The following is a 16,449-nucleotide window of genomic DNA, read 5'->3' as shown; positions in this document are numbered from 1 at the left end:
TGCGGTAATCGTACTATGAATTCAGTAGTTTACAGATTGCGTGTAGTTCAAAGCTCGAGATCTTGCAGCGCAACGTATCATCACGTGATGATAGCCTCGGTTGATCTGCGGCTCTGTATCGCAGCAGCTTCTCTCTTCTAAAATGGCAATGTGACCACCATGCATTCCCGGGTACTACAACTACCACTGCGTACGCCTATCTTAAGGCTTCCGATTGCTGCCCGATTGTCTGTTAGACATGCCTCCACCGCCGCGCCCCAAACCCCTTCCGGTCGTTCGCGATGGACCCGCCGTCTAATTTACGCCAGCATATTTGGAGCTCTTGGAGTCGCAGCTGGCGGGGTTCTGGATAGCAAGATTTCATTGCCTCCTCAGCCTGGATCACCGGAGGACCAGATATTCATGAAGGAAATTCACCGTGTCTACGAACGGGGTCTCCCGATCGTACAGGAGCTACGAAATAACCCTGATTATGAGGAATCGGGTGTATACCAAGGCATGCCGGAGACAAGCAAGGCCCATCGATTAACTTCAAGCGCATTGGCTGGAAGTAGAGGAATAGCATTACAGGTAAGTTGCCTTGGCTGTCAGCATACGAGCCCATTGTCGTGCAGGGGCAGCCGCGCCAACCTTAGAAAAACAACTGCCGAACACCTCAACTACCGAACCTCGGGATGTCATCTTCTAACATTTATGGTTTCCGATAGAGAGTCTTCTCAAATGACAAGGAGAAAAAGGTTGTCAGCGTGGTTTACCTCGGACCCGGTCTTGAAGGATGGCCCACCATGGTTCACGGTGGTGCTTTGGGAACTGTAGTTGATGAGAATATGGGACGAGCAGCCATTCGACACTTTCCCGAACGAACCGGAGTGACTGCTAACATGAATATCAACTATCGGCGTCCTGTTTACTCGGGACTTTTTTACACCTTCCACACACGGCTGGACCAGGAACGGAGCACGGACCGAAAGGCTTACACCATTTGTGAGGTACGCGATCTGACAGGCCAAGTCTGTGTTGAAGCCACGGGTCTTTTTGTCGTACCCAAGAAGTTCAAGCTTGCATCCATTGGGGACAAATTCTAAATGATGAGCCGCGTGGCAATTCAGACCTGAGATTCAAGTCTGGTGACTAGCTCTTCCGGTGGGAATACGATAGATTACGATCAGGAGTCATTTGCCACAGATCATCTACCCCACCGGATTTTCCCCATGTACATATAGTGATACTTCCGGATAACCCGTGGACCGTTTCATATCTCTGTACATCTTTCCCTAAACATAGATCTTTACGCACAATGACATCGAACCCTGCATCTCGTCAACTGATGCTGTAACTAGTCGGAAGTTGTAACTAGTCCCATCGGCAAGCATTAAGCACAGACCCTAGAAAAGGAAGGAGAATACATTCACGAATGACAAAGTGTTATGGTTTCGGGGCTGGTCCTATTATGGGCATTAAACCGGAAAAAGGGCGAGACCCGCGTTCATGACATCCTCGACAGCTCCATTCTTTCCCAGGATCCACCTTCTCCACGCTTTCCCCCGCATTTTCCGATGTACCACAACCGGAATCGCCCCCAAGACTACCCAAGGATCCGAGGCTGCCTCGGTATTTTCTGGATTTCTGCTCTTTTCTCCCGGCTATCGCTTATCTGGTCTCGCTTTTTATTGCGTATTCAGTGCAGGATAATTCCCCATTATCGCCACTGCATCCGCTGATTGGTGCGTTACAAGCCCAGCAACCAGCGGAAGGTCCCGACAATGGAAAACAACGGGACGAGTGTGGTTATTGGCTTTTGGCCCCAATCATTTGGGACAATAAGATCGTGCAACCTTGTCGAAGCGATGTTACCGGAGTATATACTTCTCCTAGCCCCCATCTAGTGGGGATCGACAATCCATCTAACTTGGGTGGAATTGAAATCTGTATCTTTTTACCTACCCCTTTGTTGACTTCCTTATTATCCTTGTACCCCGCCTTGATAGCTGTTGTGCTGTTTACGATTTTTTTATCTGCCCATCTCCATCATGACGGGTTCAATTGAAGACACAGGCACGGGTCCACCCCGGATGGACGAGAAGAATGGGATCATGCCGCAGGAGAGCAGCGACATTTATCGTCGACACAGTCACCAGGAGGTGGCTGATTTGAGCTCGACTGAGGCTGGTCTTACAGAGTCTGAGATGGATCTTCCGGTAAGGCAAACACTGTTGTCTGTTGTGTGAATTATCCTAATATGCGATCGATTTCAGATGACTTTCCGGCGCTTCATGGGATTTGCGGCCATGGCCTTTTTGTGGACAGGCAGTCAGATCCCTGTTTATCTATTTGGTAAGATAAACTTACTTGTCTATCACAGGGGCCCATTCTAACTGTTTTCAGGAGGAATTCCACCCTATATTTACGGATCCATCGGAGGAGCCGATCGTTGGGTTTGGTTTGTATGTACATCTCCTACCAAGTCCTCAACCACATATTGATTGACTCATCTACAGGTTCTCGCGAACTTACTCGGTCTTGCAGCAGTCTGTCCCTTTGTCGGATCTCTGTCTGATCTGCTTGGCCGTCGCTATGTTGCCATTATCGGGGCTTCCCTTATTGTTATCGGAATGATTGTCTGCAGCACGGCAAACACCATGAATATTTTCATCGGTTAGTCTGCTGAGTAACTCCAATTCAATATTGAGACTAACAATGAAATAGCCGGTATGGCGATTGCTGGTGCTGGCGCCGGTGTGAATGAATTGACTGCGCTGGCTGCAACCTCAGAGATGGCACCAACCCGCAAGCGAGGTGTCTATGTCGCCGTCCTGATCTTCACCATCCTCCCCTTTTGCCCGTCGGTACTCTGGGCCCAGCTCATCGCATACTACAGTAGCTGGCGTTATGTTGGTGCATTCAGTGGCGCGTGGAACGCATTTGGTCTTCTGATTACTGTCCTGTTCTACTTCCCTCCTCCTCGGGAAAATTCAGTCGGGCTAAGCCGAAGAGAGGTCATCAAACGCATTGACTTTGTGGGTGGATTCTTGAGCATTACAGGACTTATCATTTTCCTGGCTGGATTGCAGTGGGGTGGATACATGGTATGTTGTTTGACAGTCGGTGTACTAGCGCTTCTACTGACGTGTTACTATAGTATGCCTGGAGTTCAGCCCATGTCCTCGCACCCCTGATCATTGGTTTCCTGCTGTTGGTAGCTTTCGCATTCTGGGAGATCTATGGCGCCAAGTACCCAATCTTCCCAACACGTTTGAAGCAAGAGCCTCGGACTTTGGGTCTTACCCTGGTTATCACTTGCATTTCTGGCTGCAATTTCTTCTCTGTCCTGATGTTCTGGCCCACTGAGTCATTCAATGTCTACGGTCACGACCCGGTCGAGGTTGGGCTTCGCAGTCTGCCTATTGGATTTGCCATTCTTGCTGGGGCTTGCATTGTCCTTGTTCTGTTGAGTGTTTTCAGAGGACATAATAAAGAACTGTTGATTGCTAGCAGTGTCCTGATGACTGCTGGTAAGTGCCTCCAGTCAAACAATATCTCACAGACACTGACCCTTGTTCTTCTTAGGCTGTGGTGCTTTATCTATTGGACGTGTCGACAACATGTATCAGATGTGGGGACTATTGGTTCTCGCTGGTCTTGGAATCGGTGGTATTGTTGTCCCTGCTTCGATTATCACCACCATCATTTGTCCCGATGTAAGTATTGACCCCTGAAGCCATGAAGTGGGGCCAATCACTGACCTCTTTAGGATCTCATCGCTACTATCTCTGCTCTCACTCTATCCATTCGTGTCGTGGGTGGCGGTATTGGCTACACCATCTACTACAACGTCTTCATCTCCAAGTTCGTCCCCAAAGCCACATACTACATCGGCGGTGCCATGGAGATGTACCTTAATATCACGGATGTCGAAGTCATCACCGAAGTTATTACACTCACAGGTGCTTCTCTGTTGGATGAAATCAAAGAGATCCCCGGGATTGCAGGCAATGAGACTGCCTATCAGATCGTGGTTGAAGCGGGCCAGCTGGCTTACGCCGAATCATACAAGTATGTTTATTATGTGAGCATTGCCTTTGGTGTGATCTCTATTATCTCAGCTTGTTTCTTGGGCAATATTTCCAAATACATGACCAACCATGTTGCGGTTGTGATGTGATCGGCAGCGTTGTGGAGGATATATATCGTGAAAGTGTACCTCGATACTTGTCATACCTTGCCTTCTTACAACCATTTAACTTGACTATTGGAATCCATATGATATGTTATTATTCCATATATTAATATCAATTAATACGATCAAAGTTTTCCACTTTCATCCCGAGGTCCTTTAGAGCTAGATACCAGAACTTGGTTCCTGTAAGTAAATAAAGTGTAGCGTGGGGCCGCCGATCAATGACGCGCCAAGCCCGACAACTTTTTTAATCCGCACTTGCGCTTGACCTCCGCACCTCCATCAGCTGTCACCATGGCCTCCAATCTCGCTAAAAGGAAGCCCTTTGGCGCTCCAGGCCCCCATGGATCAACAGGGGCATCTAGGAAGCGCGCAAAAACATTCGACGCCCGCACCCTAGCCGTCCAGTCGACCGATGCCGCCCTCTCAATAACAGGCGAACTCGATGTCGCCGCATACGCAGCTGCCCGCGCATTCGAAATCCAGGCTCTAGAAAATGGAATGCAGCGCTCAAGAGATGCACTCACAACACGAGCATTCCAGAAAGTGCCCCGCTCCCTGCGGAGACGAACAGCAAGTCACAATGTGAAACGGGTCCCACGGAGGTTGAGGGCGAGAGCCAAGCGGGAGGTAAGTGTTGCAATTGCGAAAGTTTACTTGCGTAAATTAATTTTAAATTGCTGGAATTATTAGATGATCGAGGACAAGACGCCGACTGTTACTGCCCGGAGACGCAAACCCACGCAGATTATGCGCATCCGACTCGAAACTGCCAGACGCCTGCAGAACCTCAATGCCAAGTCTAAGGCGAGACGTGCGACGAAGAAGGGCAAAGCGGCGAAGGATGCGGCTACGACGCTGAAAGAGGAGGGAAGCCATCCATTCAATACTGCGCCAAGGATACCTAAGATCAAGAAGAATAAGCTTTCGCGGCCGCCTCCGCCGGAGGCTAAATATAAGAAGCGTCAGCGTTGCAAGACTTGGTTGCCGACTCACATGTTTCATGCGAAGCGTGCTCATATGGCGACGACTAAGAATCCTATTTGGCGATTTGCGATCCCTGTGTCGCCTACGGAAAAGAGCTATAGACCTACGCACAGAGCACGCGGGTCACGAGGTGCGGTGGCATGGGATATGAGTTACATGTCTACTGTACAGCTCGAGGGAAAAGAACCGTGCATTGAGGCTGTCCTAAGGGCTGTTGGTATCGTTGGCGATGAGGCCTGGGGTTCCAAGGGAAAGAAGTGGAGGGCTGGTACTCGGTCGTTACAGGCGTGGGCCTATGAGAAAGCTAATTCGACAAGACCACTGGCGCCTGTTACACTGGTCTGGTGCGCACAGCCAAAGGACGAAGATATTGAAATGACCAGTGCCGATCAAAGCCAGCCAACAAAGGACCCGCGACGGAAGCTGTGGGTTCGAGTTCATCCATCGGCATTCCTGCATCTCTGGACAGATCTGCTCGAGTCTTCGAAGAGACAGAATCCTCCTGTTATGATTGAAGATTTGCGATTTGACATTGGCAGCATTGAAATTACTGGACCGGGATCTGCAGAAGCCTTGCTCGCAGCATTGCGGCCTGTTCAGGGCTCAGAAGGCCAAGCCCCAGGACCTCAGAGTCCAGAGACGACCTGGTCCTCTTTGCTGGGAGTATCAAACCCGTGTTCCCTTCCCCAAAATGCCCTTTTGTCCTTTGCTGTTTCCGATCCGCGCCTTCAATTCCCACCACAAACCCTCCGAGTTCCGGATAACGAATCCCACATGAATGATCTGGCCATGTTGCTCGCCAAGTGGTCTCCTGATCAAACACAAGGACCTTCTCTCCTATTCGAACGCTCCAATCGCTTAGCAGCTGCTCGTCAGCTTCCTAGCCAGAAAGCCATCAACCGTCGTCGGGGTCTCGCTGGCCCGGGCGTTCGTCCCGCTCCGCAGCCCAACGACCCACATATTCCGGTCATGATCCTGGCAAACAAACCATCTGCCTTATCCAAGCGGAACAGCGCACCCGGGTCCTGGACTGTGCTTTTACCATGGAGGTGTGTCGTTCCTGTTTGGTACTCTATTATGTACTACCCGCTTTCAAGCGGAGGAAACCCGCGCTTCGGCGGCTTGAAAGAACAGCAACAGCTTGCCTTTGAGGCGGGCGAGCCGTGGTTCCCTGGTGATTTCCCTGGAACCCGAGCTGGTTGGGAATGGGGTCAGAAGGAAGCGCAGAAATCTCAAAAGGAGTGGGAACGCAGACCCAAAGGGCGTCGGCCTGAGTTTGATAGTCTCGCTCTGGGCGCTGACCGTCCGAAGGGAGAAATAGGACATGGTTGGGCGTGTGATTGGGAACGACTTCTCCAGGGACCATCGCAGGAAGCTGTTAATGCCGCGCCTTCCAAGAAAGCAGCTGATGCTAATGTTGATGCTGGTTCTGACACCTCTGTTTCCCCTCCTCTCAACATCCACAACATCCGATACCCTCCTAGCAATACCGATCGCATCCTCAGCAACCTCATCAAGTCTCCTCCAGGCTCTGGCGCCCTAGCTCCAGTCTACCTTACACTTTGCACTCGTGGTACACCCGTTCCCTGTGCCCGTATCTACCGTCTCCCAACCGACCCTTCATTGCGTCAGAAATGGTTAGATCTCGCCTCAACAACTAAGAATGCCGACCAGAAGCCCAAGGGCCGGACAGCTTCAGAAATGTCAGACGAGGAAGCCCGGCGTCAACTTGCCGAGTCACTGCTCTCATGTTCAGCACCAGTGACAGCCTCTGATTGTTTGGAGGTCCCCACCGAGGACGATTTGATCGGATTTGCGACCTCTGGAAACTACAATCTTTCCGAGGGCAAAGGCACTGGTATTGGATCGATTTTGCTTTCGAAGGTCTTGATACCCGATGTCAAGCAACATGAGAGAAGAATGTGTATCGTTCGTGCGGCTGGGGAGAAGTCAGGACGGTTAGGCACGTGGGAGCTTGTCTGATGTTGATACCCTATGATCCACTGCCATATAGAAGATGATGAACGAACCACGCTTATATGATATGCTCATACCTTGCTATTGGATCACCGTAAAACAGTCTACGTAGAAAGCTAGCAGTAGATCATCATTCCAGGATCAATTCCATCCCATGCTATTCATGGCAAACAAAAAGCGCTATCTATACAATACAGTACAGCAGCCATGACAGTCCAAAAAAAACTAAAAGAGAACAAAAAAAGAGACATCTTTATGCAAGGCAAACCCGCGGCTTCGAATTAGAACCGAATCAGATCAAACCGAATTTAACCCACAATCCGATCCACAAAAGCAGTCTCCATCTTAGCAACCTCCTGCTTGAAAGCCTCAACCTCCTTCCAACAGTTCAACGGCCGACGGTCATTAAGTCTCAAACAACCAACAACATCAGACTTAGCCTTCTCAACGCTCTCATCGAGATCAACAAGCTTCCGACGTCCATCCAACCGGGTCCGCAGCTTATCAATCTCGCTGGAAACAGAGTCCCGCGAAATCTCGCGGTTGGCAACGGGCGCCTGCTCGGGTGTCTCGACAGGCGCAACGAAAGCAGGAGCGTCGTGCTCACGGCCTGCGAACGGAATCCGGGGAGCGTCCAGGTTCAAAGAGCCGATTGGGTAGCCTTGTGCCACTGGGCCTGTGGATGCGGTGATGGGGGCGGCACCGCTGTCTTTGGACTCGGAGATGCGCTTCTCGATCTCGGCGAGGGTTTGCTTTTCGCGCTCGTGGAGGCGCTTGAGTTCGGCCGCGACGCGGTTTTGGATTTCGAGCTCGATGGCTTTGGAGCGGGAGGAGTCGGTCTGCTCATTTTGTGATATGTTATTTTCATTGCTTTGCTTTAAGTTGAGATTGCGGTTGGTATCAATCACGTACCTCGGAGGTGGATTGGAGGGCGTCCACTAGGTTGGAAGAGAATTGGATGGGGGAGTTACTATGCGGGTTTGGCGTTAGTTTGGTTTCTTCTCTGCATATGGCATTGTATGTGCTGGTGGGATTGAGTCGATGGCAGGCTGGTTATCGTCGCAATTGATCCATCCCCAATAACCGGAGCCATGTTCGTTTCCCGCGTGTCGTGCTTTCGGAGGTCTAGGGAGAGCGGGTTTCGGGGAGGTAATACCTGGAGAAGACATGCTTGGAGTCACCCGCAGCCTCGGGCTTAGAACTGCCAGCACCCATGATTGTATATGGCCGTGATTGCTGTCGAATCAAGTCTAGAGAAGGGCGGGTGTGTGAGATGCAGTTCACCCGAAGCTCCGATACTTCAGGTCACGTGAACTTAGTCATCACGATCCTAGTCGCCAGTTGACCATCTTGACTTGCAGGACTGGCACGCTTGTTCGATCAACTTGGTATTTGGAATTTGGAATTGGGCAACTGCTCAGATTAAGTAGTACAACTTTCAAATCTTTTGTTCCAATCCCACCTATACTGTCATTAGTCTAAATAGTTAGACTATGTACTAGAAAAGAATATGAGGGAATTGAGAAATACATAATGCTCCTGAACAGTTCATCAGCTACGAAAGAACGAATGTTGTTTGTCTAACAGTCCGTCTTCCTGCGCAACAGTCATTGTCTCTGCGTTTGAACGCTCTTACCTAGTGAAACATCAAATTGCTAGTCGTCATTCTAGCTCTGACATCAAAGTCTAGCTTACAGATTTACTTATCTTGCCTGCATTGCATCGCGCTCTGCACGTTTTACAGTCGGCTTATAGGCAACTGTCCGCTGGCTTAATCTCGTGGAATCAACTGTAAGATTCCATGGGTCTCGAACGCGGTCTTGCATCTCTCAGGGACTAAGTGTATGTCATCCTCCATGTGCGCATAGGTATGCATGTCTGTATGACATAGATGCGCCCTCCACCACCTAAAACCTTAAAAACAAGGTTTCTTGTTCAACATAGGCATTATTGTCGGCGAGACAAGCCTCAGTGACGTCGGTCAGTTGACCCTGGATCTACTTTTTTTTTTTACAAAAAACCTCCACATGGATTCTGTGCAGACCAATTTCCAATCTAACCCCAATGAAGAGCTAGTTCCTCCCATAATTAAGCCCAGTTCCGTTGGGACCACCTTTCTAGAAGAGGTTTGGGGTTATTACTGAATCCACCCATTTGGTAATGAGAACTGTGCAAGCATTCTCGGTATTCCGTACCACTCGGGCCAATCCACCCGATTTCAGACGGAAGCCGAGTTTGTGATGCCGACCCATCCCGAATCACATTGACAGGCCTTGGTATTGAAGGGAGTTGATCCAATCGCAAAAGTCTATAGTACTCAAAATATACCCGAATCATACATGAATCGGGCATCTAACGGAGATTCCCCGTGCACCTGCATACGACACTGTGCAGCCCCTTCCCCGTGATTCCTTGCCTTTCCCGTTCCCTGTTCGAATTCCCCCGACCTCCCGCTTTGTCTTAACCACTGTGGCTCACCGGTGAAGTCGGGGAAAAACGTGCCATGGAGAGCCATTGACCATTCACAGCCACTCCCCACATCTCCGTGGTTTCAAGGAAATTTTATGCCGTCATCGAGGAAAAAATAAAAAAAGGGCGAATAAAGCGCGAGAGGGAATGGCTGTGAAACCTCGTGGAATGCAGGAGCACCTGCGCAGACTGTTATTTAAATCTAGGTATAAATGTAGAGAAATCAGGGAAACAAAGCGACAACTGCCGATTCTGGGGAAAAAGATACAGCCAAGTCTCCGGTAAACCCGGTGTTTTAGTGTGAGAGTGATTTAGTGGCACTACGTAGTCGAGTCTCGTACCGCAATCGACCGCCAAGGGAACTGACCTCATGGAAAGTGAACCCCTCCTCCCACTTTTTTCCTTATTTCCCTTCTTCAAATCCTCTAAAGCTCATTCTTACACCATTCTCTCCATTCCGAGTATCCTTATTCTTCTACTCTCCATCCTTTTCTTCTCTCTCCGCCAGCATCTCTACTTTCCGTGCCCCGCCATGTCCTCCCCGCTGTTGGCCGAGGCCACGCGCATTGCGCGCGAGTTCGATTACCCCGCCGCTCAGGTCCAGCGCGGGGTTGCTGAATACATTCGTCAGTCCAACGAGGGTTTGGCACAGGAGAACACCACTTTGAGCCAGATCCCAACATTCGTGACCGCAGTGCCCAATGGCACAGAGAAGGTATCGTGATGCGATCTGACTGTGCCCTGAAAGACCCTTTCAAAACTGACACTATGCAGGGCTTGTACCTGGCTGTTGACCTGGGTGGCACCAACTTCCGTGTCTGCTCCGTTGAGTTGCACGGCGATACCACCTTCTCCCTCACTCAGTCCAAGATCATGATTCCTCGGGAACTCATGGCCTCCGGAACCTCCAAGGACCTTTTCACTTTCCTCGCACGCCAGATCGAGGCTTTCCTGCGCATTCACCACAACGAGCACTTTGAGGCCCACCAGCGTCGGAGACGAGAGGGCAAGGGTGAGGAGGAGCTGTTCGACCTCGGTTTCACTTTCAGTTTCCCCGTGCGTCAGTACGGTATCAACTCCGGTACTTTGATTCGGTGGACCAAGGGCTTCAACATTCCCGATGCAGTTGGTCACGATGTGTGCGCGTTGCTCCAGTCGGCCATTGATGATCTCGACCTGCCCGTTCGCGTGGCTGCGCTTGTCAACGACACTGTTGGTACTCTGATGGCTCGTTCCTACACATCACCCGGAGAGACCGGTACCCTTCTCGGTGCTATTTTTGGTACCGGAACCAACGGTGCCTACGTTGAGAAGATCGATAAGATCACCAAGCTGAAGAGCATGAAGGATGCGCACTTCGATACCTCCACCGGCGAGATGATCATCAACGCTGAGTGGGGTAGCTTTGACAACCAATTGGGTGTGCTGCCCAGCACCATCTATGACCGTGAATTGGATGCGGATAGCAACAACCCTGGTATTCAGATGTTCGAGAAGCGGGTCTCGGGAATGTTCCTGGGTGAGATCCTGCGTCGGGCTTTGGTGGCTCTGCACAAAGACTCCAAGGTTGACCTTTTCTCCAACGTCTCGATCACTCCTGAGGGCCTTCTCTACCGCCAGTGGGGTCTTGACACCAGCTTGCTCAGCGTGGTTGAGGCCGATAACACCTCCCAGATGACCGATATCAAGACTGCTCTGAAGGACCACCTGAACATCGAGAACGCCAGCAATGAAGACTGCCAAGCAGTCAAGATCTTGACCCACGCTATTGGTAAGCGTGCCGCTCGTCTCAGCGCTGTTCCCCTTGCGGCCATCCTCATCCACACTGGCAAACTCCAGACAGATGACATGGTCGACGTTGGTGTTGATGGCAGTGTCGTCGAGTTCTACCCCAACTTCGAGGCTCACCTGCGCGAGGCCCTTCGAGAGGTGAAGGAGGTTGGTGTCGAGGGCGACAAGAAGGTCCGCATTGGAATTTCCAAGGATGGCAGCGGTGTTGGTGCTGCCCTGATCGCCTTGGTCGCTAGCAAGGACGAGAACTTGAAGAACCCCCGCGAATAAGCCCGAGGTCGTCATTTGCTGTCTAATCACCTCAACATTACCACCTTATTACGATTTCACTTCTTTGGGCTGTTACTCACTGGCTGGGCCAGTAGCTATTGGTGATCTTGAGCTTGTCATTGCGACATGTCAAAAGCGTACTTGGTCTTGGTTTAAGTACCAATATCTGTCTCTCATCTCACCTGCCCATCGTTTACCCATTATCCTTGCATGGCCCATTCCAAGGCAAAACTGCTCAACGCAAGCAGGCCAGGAAATAAACAGGAATTGTTACCTGTGGGATCAGCAATTTCACGCGCCACGTCTTTATAGTTTCGTTTATTCACCTACCAATTCTGCTCTTGCCTCGCTCCTGCAGCAGAATGTATCATTAGCTTTGATCCGGTCTTATGGAGTTGCGCCACCTGGCGCGGGAGGGCATCCAATCTCAGTACATTTTTGCATATATGGATCAATTTCCAACCAGACATTCAAGCAGAGTTTCTTGATTTGCCGTAGCTCACGCATTGCTCCTTTGAAAGACGACCAAGTAGAGAAGACATGCATTAGGGCCATTGAATAATTCTCATTTCCCATCATATCTCCAGGGCTACCTGCAGACACCAGCTAGACCAATGGTAAGGCGCAAACGTCCCCAGATTTACCCCAACAGCCGGTTAATCCCGTAAAGACTAACCTAATATGGCAGCCTGACACCGATCGCCGTTTCGCAATCCTCTCTAATCCAAGAATACGCGTATCGTGCTTGATTTTACTCTAGGGAGCGAGAAGTTGCCTTGTTGACATGCAAGTTGTATTAGACGTGGACTCTAGATCCCTCTATAATATAAACCGGCTCAGTTCAAAGACCCGCTATAAAAGACACAATTACATAAGAAAGACTAGACCGCTGCATAAAGACTCAGGTAAATACCCCAGATGACCCCACAAGCACTGGCAAAAACGACCCGACGGTCGACTGGTATGACGGTATACATCAAAGTAGAGACAACAGGACGATACTTCATTCTTGCAATCATGATAGGACGGAAATCCTACATAGATTAGCATCTGAGCCGGTCAAGAATGGGGGCAAGCAAGACATACCTCTAAAACCAAATCCCACAACCGCTTCAAGGTCTCCCCCTTCAAGAAATGGATCAGGACGATGAATAGCACAATGTTCATAGCGCCCGCGACCGTCTGATCCAGAAGGAATTTCATCATAAAACTATGCAGACCAGACTTCCTAGCTCGAGGTGCCCATTTCTCCTTATCCTTGTTGGACGGAAGGGTATCATCCGAGGCGGACGGAGAAAATAAAGAACGAATGGATGAAAACACTGATTTCAACGAACAAGACCGCGATGAGCACCGGAAGACATTGCCTATCTCAGCGCGCGATGGAAAACCAGGGTAACGCGCCTCCAGGGCGCGTTGCCAGTAAAAATTGATTGGCACGATCAGGATGCCATATGTGACAAACTGCAGTAGCGCTAAGGTGTTAAGCGCGAAGGGCGTCTGATTCAATGTTAGCACTGTGCTTCTTCTGTAGTTTTACATATGCCTGGTCATGTTTTTCTCCGTCTATGTAGTCACTCACGGTGTTGTTGCGCTGGTCGATTAGCTGTGCTAGGATGTTCGACAGGGCATTGAGGAATGTCGACTGAACGAACGTCACAGTCAGAGGCGACAGCATAGTCCTAGCACCATCGGGTCAGCCATAGAATACTCAGCGAGGAATCCTAGGCGTCTGGATGGGTTATCTGGGGTCTATTGAGGTTGTCGAGTGTGACCTTGGGGGCTGCCAAGACCTCGCACGCAAACGTGTCCTGACTAACGAGATAAGGATCGTTATCGCTACTCCGTACTGATCTACAGCCTCGTTTACAGCTTTCCCTTACTTTCTCTTTATTAAATGTTCAGAAAATAATATTGATTGACGGAAAATAACTGCAAAATTCCTATGCTGAAATCACTTTTTGAAACTCCACATTTGGCCCGTTCTTCGCACTGGTAAAGTGGTCTACGAGCGCCAAATGGCCGCCTGCGTCCTCGCCAACGCGATCAGCCAATGTCATATCAAATAAGAAAACCAGCCTCGCCAATGTAAGGCGCATCTCCATGAAAGCCATGCTCTTTCCAATACACCCACGAGGTCCGATACTAAACGGGCAGAATGCCCGACGAGCGACCTCAATGTCCTCCTTGGTAGTCGTCCATTCGGCACCAGATACAGAGCACGTCGCGCCCTCAATCCAGCGCTCGGGCACAAACTTTTCTGCGGAGCGGTAGTACTGCTCCTGTCTGTGGATGGAGTAAACAGGTGTACCGCAGTCCGTTCCAGCAGGTAGGAAGACTCCGTCAACCATTGCGCCGCCTTCCATTACCTGGCGAGGAATAGCACCAGGTACAGCAGGCGCAAGTCGAAGTGCTTCGTCGATACATGCTTTCAGGTATACCAGCTCGTTAAGTCTTGAACCACTGATGATCTCTTCGACGTTTGTAAATGCGTCACGAATTTCCTTGCTTAGTTTGGCTCGTGCTGCTGGCGACCGGACAAGGTGGAAGAGGGTGGCTGCGAGTGTTGTGGAAGTCGTGTCACTGCCCGCGATCATGAGCACATTTGCTTCACCCCAGAGCTCTGGTGTTGTGAGTCCTTTGCCTGTTTCGGGGTCTTTGGCGTTGAGCAGGTAGTAGAAGAAATCCTTTTTCGCTTCACGGCCGGCTAAGGCTCGTTCCTGTGCTCGCTTGTTCGCTTCCACGCGGGAATTCATGATGAAGTTCCATCGGTCTTGTGTGAGTTGTCGGATGAAGATTTGGTCGAGATGCCAGCGATCAAGAGGCATCCAGAGACCACACTGAATTATTGTTAGAGTCTATTCTCACTGAGCAAAACAAAAGCTGGGGTTTGCACTTACCACATAGTGCCGGTTCGCGGCTCGATCCACCAAGCCGATCATATGTCTCTTTCCGTCGGCAATGAGCATATCGAAGCTTTTTCCGAAACACAGCTCTCCCATCACATCATACGAGAGGTAGCTGAACCAATCTCCCATGTTCCGCACCACACCCTTGGAGTCGGGCGGGCTATTCTCATTCGCGGTGTAACCCGCCAGAGAGGCACAAAGCTGTCGCACATGCAGCAGCATCACATCCTCCATGCCCTTCAAGGCCGCTTCCGAAAATGCTTGGCTGAGTACACGTCTCTTACGTCCGTGCATGGTCTTATCAATGGCGTTATGCGTGTTATACACACCCTTAATGGCCGGGAACGCATTGTAGAAATCGGCTTTCTGAATTCGCTTGCCATGACCGTAGATATCATGCAGACCACGATCGCTATTCACCGAGACGAAATTTGGCGCAACACGCACATGCGTTCCGTACTTCTTGTGTAAATCATGTAGCCACAGGTGTCGATCACCTTTTAGACCGTGGTAGAGCTGGACCCAGGGTGTGAGAGAGGCGAGGAAAGGGCCAGGAATTCGACGGAGCGGATGAACGAGTCGGTTGTATAGCGCGAAGGCGACTGTCTGGTCATTTTCAATTTCGCGTTAGAGGTGCTTTGCAGTAAAAGTAAAATGAAGCCCTGCATAGATCTTCCGCCGATCAAAGCGGCTGAGAATAACAACATACCAAGACACCTAGCACCGCAACCAAATCAATCGCCAGCCCCTTCAAACTCATAGAATTTAATACTGGTTCGACGAGCATTATGTCTGTTCACACGTCATCTGTGATTAGTTTCACGCTGCTTATCTTTGGTTGCGTGGGACTTTATACTTGCACCTGATCTGTCACCGCGGGTATCCGCGCCCAGCCGAGTTTGGTGTCAATGACGATGGATCCCGCCCAAATCCACTGTGTTTGGTCTGGAATGCTGACGTTTAGGGAATTTGATGTCGTGTTTATCCTATCTGACGGGTAATATCGGATATTTGGTGTTTCACCGCGGGTGGTTTGTGAAAGGTGAATGAAGGATGAAGCATAACACAACCCCACATTGTTTTCGGGTGAGTTATGCTTAAAACACTATTCGCTCGTGGTATTTGTGGGGGATAAATTGCTCAATCTGCGGGATTTTATTCAGTGTTTGAGTTTAAAGTCGGAGCTTCTACGTTTAATCGCTTAATGCTAGGTTATGCGTACTCTTTGGTATTTCTCTTTGACGCCTATAGGCACTTACCCACACAAAAAGTAGATCACTTCGGCGCTCCATCTTCCTAGTAATCAGTACTATTTGCCCCTCAATTGATACCCACTGCGGCTTACAGTGGTACTTTCAAGGCAGCGCACCGCCGATACCCGTGCCTTTGGATACTCCACTGGTGGAGTACATTGTCAACTACCCATGTCGAGGAACTCGAATAAGGAGTTCGCTTTGGGTAAGGTGAACTCAACACTTCAAGGTTAGAGAGCTGTTGTTTATTTTTCACCAAAATAACTAGGTTGCACGAGGCAGCGAATCTCTTCAGCAGCCTCGGAATCATATCGCACGACATAATAAGTGGACTATTGAGATCCCACAACTAAGATCCACACGGTTGCCGGCTATTGTCATCATTGTAATCCTGTATGCGTCAATATCGCCGTTTTCGCTCCGAGCTCTCCGGTCTCGCAGCTGCCTTGTCTTTTAAGGCGGGCCATGCAGGCAGTATTAATCTATCAGCAAGAAGCCGGCTTTAACCAATCTAGTGGACGCTAGCAGACTCATATAGGCCGTCAGATGAGCTATATTAGGTTTCAGTGGCTTTGACGTTGGATTTGTAGCGGTCCACGGGTATATTTGTATACCC

At 50.0% G+C, this 16,449-nt stretch overlaps 7 protein-coding genes across 7 annotated transcripts; 4 read left to right on the top strand and 3 right to left on the bottom strand.

The window, feature by feature from the left end:
- Positions 1-159: 159 nt before the first annotated feature.
- N7503_000305 (PaaI family thioesterase) lies at positions 160-1,085 on the top strand (the record flags this gene model as incomplete). The annotated part of the gene is made up of 2 exons (XM_057059866.1): positions 160-570; positions 708-1,085. The coding sequence occupies 2 exons, from the start codon at positions 160-162 to the stop codon at positions 1,083-1,085; spliced, it is 789 nt and encodes a 262-aa protein (XP_056926789.1).
- A 945-nt stretch (positions 1,086-2,030) lies between these two features.
- On the top strand, positions 2,031-4,162 carry N7503_000304 (putative MFS drug efflux pump; the record flags this gene model as incomplete). The annotated part of the gene is made up of 8 exons (XM_057059865.1): positions 2,031-2,198; positions 2,256-2,334; positions 2,386-2,444; positions 2,499-2,655; positions 2,707-3,086; positions 3,140-3,512; positions 3,568-3,698; positions 3,752-4,162. 8 exons carry the CDS (start codon positions 2,031-2,033, stop codon positions 4,160-4,162), a joined length of 1,758 nt encoding a protein of 585 aa, XP_056926788.1.
- A 309-nt stretch (positions 4,163-4,471) lies between these two features.
- N7503_000303 (ribonuclease P/MRP protein subunit POP1) lies at positions 4,472-7,147 on the top strand (the record flags this gene model as incomplete). The annotated part of the gene is made up of 2 exons (XM_057059864.1): positions 4,472-4,807; positions 4,871-7,147. The coding sequence occupies 2 exons, from the start codon at positions 4,472-4,474 to the stop codon at positions 7,145-7,147; spliced, it is 2,613 nt and encodes an 870-aa protein (XP_056926787.1).
- Positions 7,148-7,276: 129 nt separating this feature from the next.
- Positions 7,277-8,434, bottom strand: N7503_000302 (Mic19 family protein). Its single transcript, XM_057059863.1, has 3 exons — positions 8,298-8,434; positions 8,054-8,111; positions 7,277-7,980 (listed from the first exon to the last, which is right to left on the bottom strand). The coding sequence occupies exons 1-3, from the start codon at positions 8,354-8,356 to the stop codon at positions 7,450-7,452; spliced, it is 648 nt and encodes a 215-aa protein (XP_056926786.1). The 5' UTR covers positions 8,357-8,434; the 3' UTR covers positions 7,277-7,449.
- Positions 8,435-9,980: 1,546 nt separating this feature from the next.
- On the top strand, positions 9,981-11,787 carry glkA (glucokinase glkA; the record flags this gene model as incomplete). The annotated part of the gene is made up of 2 exons (XM_057059862.1): positions 9,981-10,325; positions 10,385-11,787. 2 exons carry the CDS (start codon positions 9,981-9,983, stop codon positions 11,669-11,671), a joined length of 1,632 nt encoding a protein of 543 aa, XP_056926785.1. The 3' UTR covers positions 11,672-11,787.
- Positions 11,788-12,552: 765 nt separating this feature from the next.
- Positions 12,553-13,349, bottom strand: N7503_000300 (Mpv17/PMP22 family protein; the record flags this gene model as incomplete). The annotated part of the gene is made up of 3 exons (XM_057059861.1): positions 12,553-12,705; positions 12,758-13,171; positions 13,254-13,349. The coding sequence occupies 3 exons, from the start codon at positions 13,347-13,349 to the stop codon at positions 12,553-12,555; spliced, it is 663 nt and encodes a 220-aa protein (XP_056926784.1).
- A 265-nt stretch (positions 13,350-13,614) lies between these two features.
- Positions 13,615-15,367, bottom strand: N7503_000299 (cytochrome P450; the record flags this gene model as incomplete). The annotated part of the gene is made up of 3 exons (XM_057059860.1): positions 13,615-14,511; positions 14,572-15,186; positions 15,290-15,367. The coding sequence occupies 3 exons, from the start codon at positions 15,365-15,367 to the stop codon at positions 13,615-13,617; spliced, it is 1,590 nt and encodes a 529-aa protein (XP_056926783.1).
- Positions 15,368-16,449: the final 1,082 nt, after the last annotated feature.

This window comes from Penicillium pulvis (genome assembly GCF_028828015.1).
Source record: "Penicillium pulvis strain IBT 33274 chromosome Unknown contig_10_segment0_segment0, whole genome shotgun sequence".
NCBI lineage: Eukaryota > Fungi > Ascomycota > Eurotiomycetes > Eurotiales > Aspergillaceae > Penicillium > Penicillium pulvis.
This window is presented reverse-complemented; position numbering and strand designations above follow the sequence as displayed.

Coding starts and splice junctions, on each gene's coding strand:
- N7503_000302 (XM_057059863.1), bottom strand. CDS start 8,356: ATGGGTGCTGGCAGTTCTAAGCCCGAGGCTGCGGGTGACTCCAAGCAT. Junction 8,112..8,297: donor TCCAAGCATGTCTTCTCCAG/GTATTACCTCCC, acceptor AAACCCGCATAG/TAACTCCCCCATCCAATTCT. Junction 7,981..8,053: donor CCCTCCAATCCACCTCCGAG/GTACGTGATTGA, acceptor CAAAATGAGCAG/ACCGACTCCTCCCGCTCCAA.